Raw genomic sequence first — 15,019 nt, 5'->3', positions numbered from 1 at the left:
AAAGACTAATAAGTATAATACTCTTTTATATAAAGATAAAGATATATATATTATTATAATCTTACTTATTTTAATTAATATTAAGTATATAAATTAATACTATTAAGTATATTTAAGCTTATTATTTCTTAAATAATTAAGTAATATAATTAAGTTATATTATTAAAAGATATTTATATAAAAGTATATAAGAATATATTATTAAAGCTATAATAAAACTTAATAATAATTATATATTATAAGTAAGTTATTTATTAAAGTCTTTAACTTTAACTTTTAAAAGATATCATTATTTTATAAATTATTTTTAATAATTATTTTTATTAATAATATTATATTTTATAAATAAAAGTAATAAACTTTAAGTATTCTTATATTATTTATTAGACTTTTTTTTATAAATATTAAAATATATTAAAAGATATTTATAGCTTTTAATAATAAATTTTAAAGTAACTTTTATATTAAAATATCTTAAAAATAACTTAAAATTACCTTATTATTTAATTCAATATTATACTATTAAAGCGCTTTTAAAGTATTTATTATAATATTAATTATTATAATTAATATTATTTATTAATTAAGGTATTAATAAACTATTTTTTTATATTAATTTATAGTTATAAGAGTAATTAATAGCTATTATTATTAAAAGATTACTTTTTAAATATTAATATTTTAATAATAATATAATAATAACACTTATATAAGTTATAAAAGATACTTAAATACTTAAATATATTAAATAAGCTTAATAATATAAGTTATCTTTTATTAAATAAGTATAATATTAATATAAGTATTTATTTTATATTTATTACTTAAATTAAGTTAATTATAAAATACTTACTTAATATATAAATTAACTTAAAGAGAATAAGCTATATATATAATAAATAAAAAGCTTTAATATTTTAAGTTAAATATTATATAACCTTTCTTTTTTATTAATTATATATAATAAGATATTATTACCTTTTAAAGATATTTTAAAGCTCTTTAACTTAATAATTAAAGTTAAGTATTAAGAAATTAATTAAAGTATAAACTTTAAAGTATAAGATAAAAATAATACTTCTTTTAATATATTTAATATATTAATTATTATTATATACTTAAAAGATTAAATTAAAGCTTAATTATTAAGTTTAAGTTTAACTTTAATAAGTTTTATATTAAAAAAATCTTACTTAATTAATTTAATATTAGCTTAAAATACTTATATATAAAAGAGATAATATATAAAGTATTTAATATTTATTATATTACGTATATAAGTTAAAAGAAATATTTTATTAATTAAAAGAGAGTTATTATAATAAAGAGAAATATAATAAAATAATATTATAATTAATTATTATATAACTTAATAAATATACTTTTAAAGTAATTATATTTATCTTAAAGATAAGTAATTTAAGTATTTTTAAATTAAATAATAATACACTTAATATAAATAATATAAAAATTAATATCTTAAAATAAAAAGATAAAATAAAACTTAATAAATATACTTAAATATACTCTTAAATTAATTATATTTATCTTAAAAGATTAAAGTAATAAGTAAGTTAAATATTCTTATATTAAATAATAATATATTTAATATAAATAATATAAGAATTAATATATTTAAATAAAGAGATAATATAACTTAATAAACTCTTATAAGATATTAATTAATAATAATAAAGGTTTTAAGTTATACTTATATAAGTATTATATAAAGTAAAGTATAATACTTTAATACTTAATTAATAATAATAATAATTATTATAATTTAATATAAAGAAAGTAAGTTATATAAGTTTTATTTAAATACTTAAAAACACTTAATATTCTTAATAAATAATTATAAATACTTTATTTTCCCTTATAAATTTATTTAAGTCTTTTTTTCTTACCTATACTTACCTAAAGCTTACGGGTAAGTAACCTACACGGGTACCCGTGGACCTTTTACACCCTAATGTGCGCCACCTAACTGTCCACACATTACAATCTTCCCACTTAAAGGCATACCCTCTTGGAAACTCCATAGAATGCTTTGCTAAACAGGTGGCACTAAGCGGAGCTTTAGACGAAGGATTGCTTTTCTTATCCTGAGTTATTGTACTACAAGTGTGGTAGGTCACAGCACCAACGAGAGAGTCCAGACAATTCTCTCTGTGCACACAAGTTGCTAGCCAAAATTAGAATACACTTGAATGAAAACACAGCCACTACAACAAGCGCTTGCAATTGCATGGGCAGTTAGCCGACTGGCTGGGTTTTGGGCCATGCTGGAGGAGGACGGCTGGCCACGTCAGAATGCTGTGAGTTGGTACAAATTGCTGAGCAGAACAAGGCCTCGTGCTACATTTGACAGTTACAAAACGGAGACTCGTATACACAGCAGCTAGTTGAAGGTGCAGACGGAGAGTTTGTATGAGCTTTTGCCAAAGTGAGGCGCTTGAAGTGGTTGCCGCAAGCCAACTACACCGTCGCACCACACGATCCTGCACTCATCAACCAATCTTCTCCGTATTTCTCGCTACGCTGACAACCAAGAACCAAGACATGGTATTCACTCAGTCGCACAGGTCACACTTCAAGCGATGGATACGGAAGTGGCCAGCTGCAGCCTAGGGGTTCAGCACAGCGCACTCGATGCTTCGTGGCTGGCTGTGAACCGCTCGAGTCTTTGCAGCAACGAGTCCTAGCGCTTATGTGACAGTACTCACCTTGCAGTGATTGCTTCCTACCAATAACGGACCAGCTAAATGATTACAGGACTTGGCAAATGATGCCGTGTAACAGCTATGGCTGCCTGGGTTAACACGGACCAACCACCACGAACCATGCGCTGGCATGTGTACCTGCCCAATTTGAGGCCAATATAGAGCATTGGGAGTCTCAGCCCAAAGTTATTGACGAATCGTTTCTGCAGATGTTGCTCAACAGTGTGATTAAGCCCCCAGCGTGTTTCTCATCCTGTCCATCGAAAACCGGGACAGGGAAAGGCTTCAACAGCGAGGATTGGTCGGACTGCCCACCCGTCCAGAAGTAATCCCAACACGTTACACATGCTAATAGCCTGGAAATTAAGAGGAGGTGCGGGGAAGAAGAGGGAAATATAACTCGACTCTGAAAAATCCATCCTTGTTTTCTGTACAAGGTAGTGTAGTTGATTCCTCTCAGAAAGTAGCAAGAACCTCTTGTCGTATTCATTGATCGAGTTGACCGCCTCAAGTCACGGCAATTTTCAACACCATGACACGACTTTGCAATTCATTCAAGCGAATCTTGAGCAAGGCTCGGTGTCGGCCCAAACGAAGACGGCCGAAGGTGCCACAAGACATACTCCTACGTCACAAGAGCTTTGAGCTAGACAGCCCCCAACTTACACAGAAATCGCCAAAATCGGATGATAAAACACTTGATATAGAAGACACATCTCCTGTCCCCATTTTGCCCAAGTCCGCTCCTTCCCTGCCCCACGCCGTAAAGGCAGAAGTGTCTGGCAGGAACGACTTTGAGTGGGAAGTGCTGTGGTATCGAGCTTATGAAATTGTCAAACAGCAACAACCAGATTTGATTGTGGACTTTGAAAAACACCTGGCAACGTCAACGGGGATTGAAATACCACCGCTGGTCGAAAAAGACTTGCTTTCGAGTCCTGAATCTGCCCAGAAGATCGTGGAGCAGCTACAGACAGACCGAGCTGAGAAACAATGGCGGGTTAAGATTATGGGCAGCAATGTTTCAGTACGAGAACAAGTCGAAAAGCTAGGAAGATTTCTTCTATGGTCCGACGAGATTGTCAAGTCGGCTCTTAGCGCCCAACCTTACGCGTCAATGGCTTGGTCTGGTGTATCAATGCTGGTTCCAGTATGTGCCATCATTTTGGCTCACAGTGCTCCTTCGGAAACTTTGCTAATTATACATGTAGTTACTTTCCGTTGGCACGGTGCAACACGAAGCCATGCTTGAGGGATTCGGCTCTATTTGTGACATTCAGATGTACTGGTGGAGTTACAAAGAGAAAATCGCCAAGTCTTCATCTACAGGCAATGACACCGGTCTTGCCGAGGCTTTGCCAAAGCTTTTTTCCTTGGTATTCGAGTACCAAGCCCGGGTGATTTGTCATTTGGTAAAAAATCAACTCAGCCGTGCGTGGGAGAAAGCCGTAGGTTCCAGGGATTGGGCCAGTCTACAAAGCCTCGCTCTGGCCAGTCACGGAACCTGTAAGGAATACGTAACTCGTGGACATAATGAAGAGGTGGAAACTCATATGACGCTTCAGTCTGAGAAAATGGAGCGGTCATGCCAAACTGGAGAGAAGATACTCCAAACGCTGCAACAGGGCCAGCGGGAAGAATGGGAACGGGAATTGCTTAATAACCTGGCATCCGCAGCTCCTACATACGAACGTGACAAGAATTTCAACCCAGATAGAGTGGAAGGAACATGCGAGTGGTTCTTTCGGGACTCGACATTCTGTAACTGGCGCGACAATCAATCATCGAGTCTCATTTGGATTTCCGCAGGTCCCGGATGCGGCAAGTCGGTCTTATCGCGAGCTCTAATTGACGAAGGTCACTTGGATGCTAGGGGTGTGGTATAAATCACGGACTCAAGTGTAAACTACCGACAGTCACCTTCAAATATCTGCTACTTCTTCTTCAAGGACCAAGATGCTCTTCGCACGAACACTACAAATGCTCTATGTGCGATGTTGCATCAGCTGTTCTGCGGCGTATCCAACAAGTCTTTAATACGTTATGCAGAATCGAGTCACAGAAACTATAATACACATTTGACCACTAATCTCTCCGAGCTGTGGCGCATTTTGATAGCTTGTGCAGAGTCTCCAGAGCTTAATGGCCTTGTCTGTGTGCTAGATGCTATGGATGAGTGCAGTAAAGAAAGCAGAGAGGAACTATTTCTTTACCTCCGTCGATTTTACAACAAGAAACGGGACCTGAAGTCTTCTAAGATCAAGTTCCTGCTTACCGGCAGACCATATGACCACTTGAAATCTGGGCTACAACTACTGGAAAATAATGCGGCATACATTCACTATAATGGAGACGACAGATTTGAGGAGATTGGGCGAGATATTGATCTTGTCATTGACGCAAAAGTGGACAGTCTTGGCCAGTATATCAAAAACGAAAATGATCGTGATCGGATTCGCCAAAGACTCAAGAAAATGGACAACCGTACCTATTTATGGCTACACCTGACGTGGAATATAATTACCGAACACCCTAGTAAGTATGGCAGGGTGTCAGACATAGAACCACTGCTGTCAGATATACCACCAGCGGTGGAAGATGCCTATGAAAAGATCCTAAACAGGAGCACAGATATAAAGAGGACTGAAGCTCTTCTTCAACTAGTACTTGCTGCAAAACGGCCGTTGACTATCGAAGAAGCCAATTACGCTCTCACGTTAACTACAACTTCAACTATAACCAAGGACGAGCGCCTAACACACAAGGTCTTGAGTGAAAATATATGGAGTGGCGATTTCAAATTCGTGGTGAAGAATCTCTGTGGACTTTTTGTCAACGTCTATGACTCCAAGCTATACTTTATTCATCAGACTGCTAGAGAGTTTTTGACTGGTCCCGCAACATCGAGCACAGGCTGGATGGGACGCTTCGATATCAAGATGGCTCATACATATATTAGTAGATGCTGCCTACGTTACCTCCTCTTACCGGACATGCCGACTTTGAGGGAGAATGTTACATCACCTCGCGGGTCAGAAGAGTTGTACCATTTCAGTAAATACGCAGAAGAGTTGTACCCTTTCAGTAAATACGCAGAAGGGTACGTGTTATTTCATTTTGATTCACAAGCGGATGACGCAAAGGAAAAGGGCTTCAAGGATATAGAGGTGCTTTTTCATTCAACACCTAGATGTTCCGCAGAATGTCTTCTGCTATATATATTGGGTACAGCTTTCCTTCCCGTGGATCGAACTGATAACATCGAGTGCAATAAATTGCTACTTGCTAGCTATTTTGGGTTGCCTCAAGTTGTACGACGGATATTGGAAGCTGGAAACCAAACAAAAAATATATCTTCCACGGCCAAGGTTGCAGCGTTGCAGCTCGCCTCCAAAAAAGGACACCTGGAAGTAGTCAAGGTGCTGCTTTTGCACACAAACAGTGCTGATGTCAAAACGGAAGACTACGACGCCACAGCCCTACATGCAGCAGCGTCGGGTGGCCACCTAGATATTGTCAGATTACTCTTGTTGAATGGCGCGAATACAGAGATTCCAAATCATGGTGTGACGCCTCTTTCTGCAGCAGCCGACTCAGGTCACAAGAAAGTGATTGACATGCTGCTTTCTCATAAAGCTAACGCGCGAAATTACTCCGGGTTCTACGAAACGCCGCTTTCAAAGGCAGCTGAACAGGGCAGGGATGACATCGTGGAAGTCTTGTTGCCGGTCACTTGCGTAGGGGCGCTTTCTCTGGCATTTTTCAGCGTAGCGCTGCAATGGGCGTTGGTTCTTCATGGGAAACTCCTTGACCGTCTCTTGTCTTTTCTTGAGATTTTGGAGCCAAACGAAGGATATCATCAGACATTAGTACTCTGGGCTGCCCGCTACGCTACTGCAGAAAACATGGCCCATCTTCTGCAGAAGTGGCGGAATAGGTTCTTAGTCACAGAGAAACTTCTTGTGGCCGCGACGCGGAATAAGTATCATGGACCACGAATTGTTACTATGCTCCTAGACGAGTGTGGAAGCAATGAGCTTATTTCAACCCACGTCATCATCTCCGCTACTCTCGCACGCAATGCAACAACGACAACTGTCCTTCTACAAAGGTGTAATATTCAAAACGTTGACAGACAAGCAATCATTCTGGCTGCCGCGAAAAAAGGCACAACAGAAAACCTGGCCCTGTTAATGGAGTCTTGCGATTATGATGTCCAGACAATTGCTGAGGCCGCCGTATCAGGCCCAGAAGGGTACAAAAATTTCAGCCTTATGCTTCTGAAGCATGGCGACCAGATTCTAGCAACGGAGAATCTGTTACTAGTCGCTGCAGAAAACAAGGACCACAACGGTACTCTACTACCTCTGATTTACCAACGCTATGGCAAAAAGATAGTCATTACCGAGAAAATGTTGGAAGCCGCGGCGGGACATGAGGGTCAGGTGCCTGAGTTTCAGTATCTATTGGATTATTGTGATGGCCATACCACCATCACAGAACCAATACTGCAAGCTGCAGCAGCGAACGAGAAACATGGGGGCCGGATATTCGAAATTCTTGGCCAGAAATACCAAGATAGGATTACAATCACTGAAAGGGTAATGCAAGCCGCAGCAGCGAACGAGACATATGGGCGTGAGATATTCGCAGTGCTTGTTGAGAAGTACCGAGACAAGATTACAATCACTGAAGGGGTACTACAAGCCGCAGCGCAGAATATAGAATGGGGGTTGGGCATATTCCAATCAATTATAAACAACTGTGACACTCGGCTCGCAGTCACAGAAGCCGTGGTGAAGGCTGCGGCCACGTGCGGTCAAGAAGGAATTCTTGACCTTCTCCATAAGGCGAATTGCCGAGGTTCTGGTATAACAGGATGGCATGGCATCAATAGGTTCTGGATTTCCATAGAGCGCGACGACTTGGTGACCATGAAGCAGCTCATAAGGGAAGGACAGGACCTAGAAGAAACGAATGCTAGAGGAGAAACGCCACTGACATTCGCATTAAAAACGGACACCTTGGGTGCAGTTAAGCTCTTGGCTCAAACAACGGGAGTCAATGTTAATATGGCAGATCGTAATGGCCGAATGCCTCTTCATGCGGCGACGGAACCCTTTCGTGCGCCGTGGGAGGCTACTAGTCAGTGGTGGGACGTTATCAGTTTGTTGAAGAGACACATTCGGTCCCAGGCCCTTTTAAGAATACATGTATCTACTTTACTGAAAGCTGGGGCGGACCCACGTGTTCTGGATGAGGAATTTCTGAAAATTCATCTTCCATGGCTTTCAGTTGCTTGATGCATACAGATGCGCAAGCATTCGCCTAGCTGAGCGAACCCCTGTCTTGATAAAAGTTTCAAGACAGCTGTTACGTACGGGGGACCGCTGAAGAGCACACCGGCGCCATTCGGGATTCATTTCGTGGCTGGTAGATGGTAAATAGCAAGTGAGAGAGAGAGAGAGATGCGCCGCGCATACCTGACATGTTTAATAGGCTATATTAAAGCTATATAAAGATTGAGCAATAAATAGATGTATGAAATTTCCTTTGCCTTTTGATATTTGCCGAGCAGATCGATACTTTGGAAAAAAGATTTGGTACGCAAAGCGTCAGCGTTGCGGTAGCTTGTTCCGACTGGGAGAGCTAGATATGATTAGAAACCAGATCATATACCAAAAGGTACGTGGACTCCAAAGCCGACGAGATCCCAAAACACGGGATTGTCAATAGGTAGCTTGGATTTTTCGGAAGAAAATCCATGAAGACATTAAGCTTCTTCAGAGTCCAAGCGTCAGAGTTATTGTCAGGCTTGACCACTGAGCCATGTATCATAAAGATTCCAACCGACGAGAACATAGACCAAGGTGGCCCGGGGAATAGCCTTGGAACGCCGTCAAAAGACTTGGCCAGGGACACTTGGAGCCTGTCATTGCATCATAAGGGAGGCCACAAAGACATTCCACTGCCGGGAGAAACATTGAACCTTCAGCACTGGGAAAAGACAAGATGTCAACCTCTGAGGGGTTGTGTTAGAGAATACTTATTCTCCTGGGGCCTACACACGAACGGAACGAGCCTCATATCGGTGTAAGGCGCCTAGATGCTTCCAGAGTCCTACGGTTAAGACTTGAGAGAGATGAAGAAGTTGCCGAAACGAAGAGAAGACGTGACGTACCATATACGTATCATATACCAGAATACATTTGGTGGGAGTTGCGAAGGGAAGTCTACTTCCTCTCCCAACATTCAAGTATGGCGCCCTCTCTGCCGGCCTGCACCTACCATTTCAACGCACGTCAACGACACCTGCATGTACATCTACATGCGACAATTGAGAGGTCTATCATTAGAAGAACCCAGATTCGATAAAGGAGGTGATATAGAAGCAGTGGAGGGAGTGAAGAACTGGTCGCTTCCATATTCGATTTGATGTTATCCACAGAGTCATGGTCAAAGGATCGTCGTGGAAATCGAACCCACTCCCCAACAGGGCTGCCAGAACGACCTAGAGGGTGGGCGCCCAAGGATTTAAACCATGGAGGAATCAGGTTCGCACTTACAAAGGAATGAGAAAAGTTGGGCTTTCGCCCATCAATTCACGTAAGGTATTGGTTGATTCGTAGAGGAAGCAACGAAAATCGGGCTGGAAGCTATAGCGCTAGTTGTCCTTGGATGCTTCAATTCTAGCCTTTGCGTCGTCGAGGGAACGCTTGACTTTGGGTTGTCTTAGCAGCCCGTTCCCTTTTGTCGGCAGTCGGCCTTCCTGGAAGAAAGGTAGATCCTACGATTGTTAGCCCCTCTGGTTGGAAAGGAGTGGTGACAGGATGGGATCCTACCAAAAGCCATTCCGCATTGATTGCCGTGACTGTCTGCAGATACTGCTTCCCTCTTGTTGTATGAAAGGTTGTGTACATGATCCACTCGTAATCGCCACCCACTAGAGAGCTAAGTGGCGACAAAAGTTCCGAGGTATTCTCATGCACCGTTCGGTACACATCGCCGGAATAATGGACAGCAGTGTGTGTGCAGGAAGCGATTGCTAAAGCCTTCCGTACACACGTCGTTAACTGGTATCCTGAACTGATGCGTGGGTGGGGGGGAACTTAGCATCGCTTTGTATGAACGACCTGATTCGTACTCGCGCAAGACGGACCGCTTCTAGCGCCTGCATATTCAAGAAATGTCGGGAGCACCACTCGGCAAGGTCGAATTTTAGGCCTTCTTTGCATCCAGCGTACTACATGTAGGCATTAAAGGCGTTTACGAGGGTAAGATGGTCGGATTACGGGTGTTAGGAGAGCCTCTTAAAACAGTCTGCAGCCTGCCGGTATTGAGCTGGACGCAAGAAAATGGACGCCCGGGAGCTACATAGTAGCGCGATGTCGACCATTTCCATACAGCAGCCAAGCTTAGCAGCGACTGCAATGGCACGGTACGAGATTGGGTCTAGGGGACACTTCGCCGCGAGGCGGCCTGATGGAGTGAAGCTGCCGTCTTCCTTTATAAACTCCCATTCTCACAATATTAGTCGTCAAAAGGGCCAAATATCATCTGCAAATACATACCAATCTCGAAGACTCTGGGCTGCACGTGCAATTGACTCCGGATGAGGGGCATCGATCCAGTCAAAGTCGATGGCCCTTCTGTAGCCAGCAGCAAGCAGCTTGAGCAGTATTGAGTCAACGGGCACACTGCGAATGGCAGGAGCAGTGGACTGATCTAGGCGTTCATATGATGGCTGAGAGATCCGTCTTAGGTCAAGCATATGCATATCGAGACGAGGCCTATAGATTAATTGTCTTGACAGTCCTGTGTCAATAACAAACACAACATCATCAATAGTCAGGCTGTTCTCTGCAATATTGGTCGACACAATGCATTTGCGGCTTGGACCAGAATGAGTAAGAGCCAGCCTCTGAGAGTCGGCCGGTAGATCTGGGTATAGAGGGAAGATGTTAAGGTCCTTGGTGTACCGACGGAGAAGATTGCAGGCAGCTTCTATCTCTGCTTTGCCTGGAAGAAATACTAGGATGTTGCCTGGCTTATTATCCTCATGGACCGCCACCACGAGACGCGCGGCAGCGACGACAAAGTTTGCCGGGGCCTCCTTAGCATAACTAATCTCAACGTCAAAGATGCGACCAGAATTGCGAACCAGTGGGCAGTTGTCGAAGTAATCCTAGAACCGATTTGCATCCATAGCTGCTGACATGATGACTACCTATCATGATAATTACTGTTAGCTGGATAAATCGTTCAGCTAAGTGTAGGCTAACAAGGAGCCTACCTTGAGATCCTTACGACGGCTTACGACCATCTTTAGGAGGACCAGCGTTAAGTCGAGATCGGCAGCCCGCTCATGAGCTTCGTCAAGAATAACGCATGCATACGCCGACAGAACCCTGTCAGAGCTTAGCTGCCGAGGCAGGACGCCTTCGGTGAGATGGACAAGCCGAGTTTTCTTCCGGTTTTTATCAACCATTTTCTTGCCGCCGATCTTATAGCCGATTTCCTCCCCCAGGACGACTCCCACTTCGTTGGCAACGCAACCAGCGAGTGTGGTTGCAGCTAGTCGGCGCGGCTGGGTACATGCAATCTGGAGGCCACTTGAATACTCATCATAGACGAGCAGCTGGGGGACCTGGGTTGACTGCCCGCGCCGGTCTCGCTTAGAAGAATGATCACCTGAGACTGGTGATACTCGTCGAGAATCTCTTGGTACCGTCTGTAGACTGGCAGCCGACGGCGACTCGAAAGAATTTCATCGTGACCAGAGGGCCAGGACCTTCCGGTGAGTGGGTTCCGAGATGCGTCTTCAAGAGGCTGGACTTGGGCCGCGGTGGCCTGGTTGCGTATGATGGAATCCATTGCAGTAGTGACCGGTGGTCTGATCTCTCTTTTCTAATTGTCTGCTGTGAAGCAGCTTGCGAGAACGATGTGTAAGGGTGTGAAAGTGAAGGAGGGAAAGGTAGCCTGGAATCTCTTGTTTGGTCTTTTTTGTGTGAAGGAAAAAAAAAAAAAAAAAAAAAAAAAAACCAAGGTGTGTAAGAACAATGTGAAAAGATGTGAGCAGCTGTGAGCAGATGCCAACTGAGCAGATGGGGGGGGCCGGAGGCAGGCGGCTGACAAGTGACAACTTGACCAGGTCACCAGACCTTAAGGCCAACGCCAAAGTTCAACAAATTTTGTACAATATTTAGACGGCTTGCTATGTGGTCTACGACACTGCGTGTTTCCAGCTCAATCTAACTATATCCTTTACTTGACAGGGAATCTATTCAATCCACCCATTTATCGTCTCTTGCGATAACTTCTGCCAACCTTGTCCAATAGGGGCTGAGAAACATTGAACCGTCAGGTTGACCAGTGCCCTGGTGAGTGTCAGCAGAGGCTGAGCGTGTTGGGGTAAGCCTAATAATACATCGTGTGTACACACTACACACACAGGTCAACACACACAGGTCAACACATACAGGTCAACACATACAGGTCAACACATACAGGTCAACACATGCAGGTCAACACATACAGGTCAACACATACAGGTCAACACATACAGGTCAACACATACAGGTCACAGGAACTCAGCTAGCTGAGCGATTATGCCTTCGTGGAATCTCAAGTACAGTTTTTACGCAGGAGGGACTCATTTAGGGTTGCCAATGGCATAACTGCCCAGATGGATGAAGAGAACACTTGGCGGCACTCGGGATTGGCTTCATGGCTGGTGGATTGTAGTGGTGGAAGGGCTGGTGACATGTTAAGTAGGCCACGTCAAAGCTGTAACTTACAAAGATTGAATGGCAGCTGGCACGGGGTCCTTTCACTTTTGACATCGCCTTCCAGCTGTCAAAAAGCCTTCCAAGGCAGCAGCAACGCCAAAGTAATACAACTTGTGGAGAATGCGCAAGCACTTGAGAGGTTGTGAGTCAGCCCGAGTTGAAACGACCCCATCTTAACGCCTCATTCATGGGCTTTGATCGGATCGTCGAATCGTTGAATCGACAACAAGCCACCGGCATATTGCCCGAGTTGGAATCGCGCCCTACTCACCTCTGTGACGACAGTACACAGTCTGTGACGGAATATACTTGGCCGCCCAGAAAGTCTACACTAATATATTGTGGTGCGTTATTCCACAAAGCGCGATAGCCAGGTACCTGATCTAGGCACATGTTGCTGTCTCCCACTGTACAATTGGGAATACCTCTGAATGCTCTTCACGAACCACATCTAATCATATGTCAAGCAGAATCACCAATTTCCCCCATTCAACTCTGTAGCCCGGCATCAAGAACTCTCTCTGGCGGCGACTTCCTGTCGCTGTGCACTCCTCAGCCGTCGTATCGCTTCAACACAACGGAAACATCGCAATCAGCCAACTACATCATGGACTTGTTCAACTCTTACAACCTTCCCCTCACACGTAGAGGATCTCATCAAGAAATACCATGTCCCTGGACTTGCTATTGCCATTACCCACAATGGTACCACGGCCTCCAAGGCCTTCGGGGTGGCCTCATTCGACCCTCCAAAGCCAATGACCACCGATACTCTTCTCGACATTGCTTCCGCATCAAAGTCTCTCACTGCTGCGTCTGTTGCGCTGCTCGTCAATGACGACAAGTACCCCGACATCAAATACGAAGCCGAAATGGCCAAACTATTGCCTGGCGACTTTGTCATGCCTGGCCAAGGCTACGAAGGCGTAACCGTCGAAGACATCCTCAGTCACCGGAGCGGAATGGCATCGTGAGTACATCCTTCTCCCTTTTCACCAGTCAAAAATCTGTGGCTAACTCGTCATGTCAGCCATGACAATTCATATTTGGGCGCCAGGTCCAACAACACAGATACCGCGCGGTCTGTCACGCGAAATCTCAGGAACCTGGCACCCGCAGCCCCAATCCGCTCCAAATACATCTACTGCAACATCATGTTCACCGTCGCCACCTACCTGGTGGAGAAGAAAACAGGCCTCAGCTTCGCCGACTTTCTCGAAGAGCGCCTTCTTCCAACCGCTCGGCATGACCTCGAGCAGCCTGCAGCCGGGACGCGCGCGGGCCAAAGGACTCGGGGACCGTATTTCCCCTGGACACTGGTGGGACAAGGCGGCCGGCAAGTACTTGACCTTCATGACTCCCGATTTCCCCGAGGCACAGGGCGCAGGCTCCGTCGTGACCTCTGTCAACGACTACATCAAATACGTCGAGGCAATAATGAACACAGAGGCCCCGTTCACAGAAGCCGTGTACAAAGGACTCGTCAAGCCGCGAATCATCATAAGCCCGGACGATGAGCCGAAACCCTTCTCCTCGCCGCCGCTGTACGCGGCAGGCTGGGAGGTGCATCACTACCGAGGCCACATGGTTGTCGTCCACGACGGATGCATATCCGGCTCCTCGACGAGCCATTTCTTCGTGCCGGGATTCAAATTCGGAGGCGCCATCTTTGGCAACTCGGACACTGCGTGCTCCGTCGCCGAGATCTTGATGCAGGAATTCCTCGATGAGCTTCTCGGTGTGGCTCACGACCAAAGAGTCAACTGGGACGAGGTGGTGCACGAGTCGTCCCCGGAGAAAAAAATGGGCAGCGAGGAAAAGGTGTTCGAGGAGGAGCGGCAGAAGCTTTGCCCTGGTATCAAGGATTCCGAGCCTCAGAGCATGCCCCTGGACACTTATACGGGCGAATACCGGAATCCGGGCTGGGGCTCCCTCTTCATGCAGATCAAGGACGACCGGTTATTTATTGACTGCTCCGATCGGTCTTATGTCTTTACACTTACCTTCCACCATGTATGCGAGCAGAAGAAGTATATCGTTCTTTACAAGGAAGTGTCGCAAGGTCCGAACTTGCCAATGAGGGCGGAGTTTCGGTTTGACAACAATGTTCCCGTTCAGCTGGGCATTGCGTTTGATGAGGATCTGGATGATTATATCTGGTTTGACAGGGTGCGAGGAGAAGGCCCAGAGCCCGTGGTCATTCGCTCCAAGGGCACTGCAGCTTGAACCGCTTGGTCTTATTCCGGGCATGTGTTGACTTGGCTGGCACCAATCAACGAGTGGCCCGCCCGCACCGACATGGGCTTACTTTTCTTTTCTTCTTCTTTAAACAATCCGCCGGCGGATACATCTCCCGAGGGTTAATATGTGTAGTGTAAAACTCCATGGGAAGAAATCAGTTGCTGCACAGGGGCTACTAGCATCTTTAGGCCGGATTCGGCCCCTGTATATAGAGCGTCCTAGCCGCAATAGCTATTATTAATGACGAGCCTCTGAGATACTCATCTT

At 44.1% G+C, this 15,019-nt stretch overlaps 5 protein-coding genes across 5 annotated transcripts; 3 read left to right on the top strand and 2 right to left on the bottom strand.

Annotated features, from left to right (window-relative positions):
- Positions 1-3,255: 3,255 nt before the first annotated feature.
- Positions 3,256-4,609, top strand: J3458_005081 (uncharacterized protein; the record flags this gene model as incomplete). Its single annotated transcript, XM_007808374.2, has 2 exons — positions 3,256-3,873; positions 3,935-4,609. 2 exons carry the CDS (start codon positions 3,256-3,258, stop codon positions 4,607-4,609), a joined length of 1,293 nt encoding a protein of 430 aa, XP_007806565.2.
- Positions 4,610-4,891: 282 nt separating this feature from the next.
- On the top strand, positions 4,892-8,026 carry J3458_005080 (uncharacterized protein; the record flags this gene model as incomplete). Its single annotated transcript, XM_066118595.1, has 1 exon — positions 4,892-8,026. One exon carries the CDS (start codon positions 4,892-4,894, stop codon positions 8,024-8,026), a length of 3,135 nt encoding a protein of 1,044 aa, XP_065976115.1.
- A 220-nt stretch (positions 8,027-8,246) lies between these two features.
- Positions 8,247-9,774, bottom strand: J3458_005079 (uncharacterized protein). The gene is made up of 3 exons (XM_066118594.1): positions 9,566-9,774; positions 8,905-9,510; positions 8,247-8,372 (listed from the first exon to the last, which is right to left on the bottom strand). The coding sequence occupies exons 1-2, from the start codon at positions 9,641-9,643 to the stop codon at positions 9,388-9,390; spliced, it is 201 nt and encodes a 66-aa protein (XP_065976114.1). The 5' UTR covers positions 9,644-9,774; the 3' UTR covers positions 8,247-8,372; positions 8,905-9,387.
- A 486-nt stretch (positions 9,775-10,260) lies between these two features.
- Positions 10,261-11,211, bottom strand: J3458_005078 (uncharacterized protein; the record flags this gene model as incomplete). Its single annotated transcript, XM_066118593.1, has 3 exons — positions 10,261-10,846; positions 10,916-10,950; positions 11,017-11,211. The coding sequence occupies 3 exons, from the start codon at positions 11,209-11,211 to the stop codon at positions 10,261-10,263; spliced, it is 816 nt and encodes a 271-aa protein (XP_065976113.1).
- A 2,545-nt stretch (positions 11,212-13,756) lies between these two features.
- Positions 13,757-14,737, top strand: J3458_005077 (uncharacterized protein; the record flags this gene model as incomplete). Its single annotated transcript, XM_007808376.2, has 1 exon — positions 13,757-14,737. One exon carries the CDS (start codon positions 13,757-13,759, stop codon positions 14,735-14,737), a length of 981 nt encoding a protein of 326 aa, XP_007806567.2.
- Between the last annotated feature and the right edge of the window lie 282 nt (positions 14,738-15,019).

Source organism: Metarhizium acridum (assembly GCF_019434415.1).
Source record: "Metarhizium acridum strain ARSEF 324 chromosome Unknown scaffold_31, whole genome shotgun sequence".
In the NCBI taxonomy this organism is placed as follows: Eukaryota; Fungi; Ascomycota; class Sordariomycetes; order Hypocreales; family Clavicipitaceae; genus Metarhizium; species Metarhizium acridum.
Note: the sequence above shows the minus strand (reverse complement) of the source record. Positions and strands in the feature narration are given on the sequence as shown.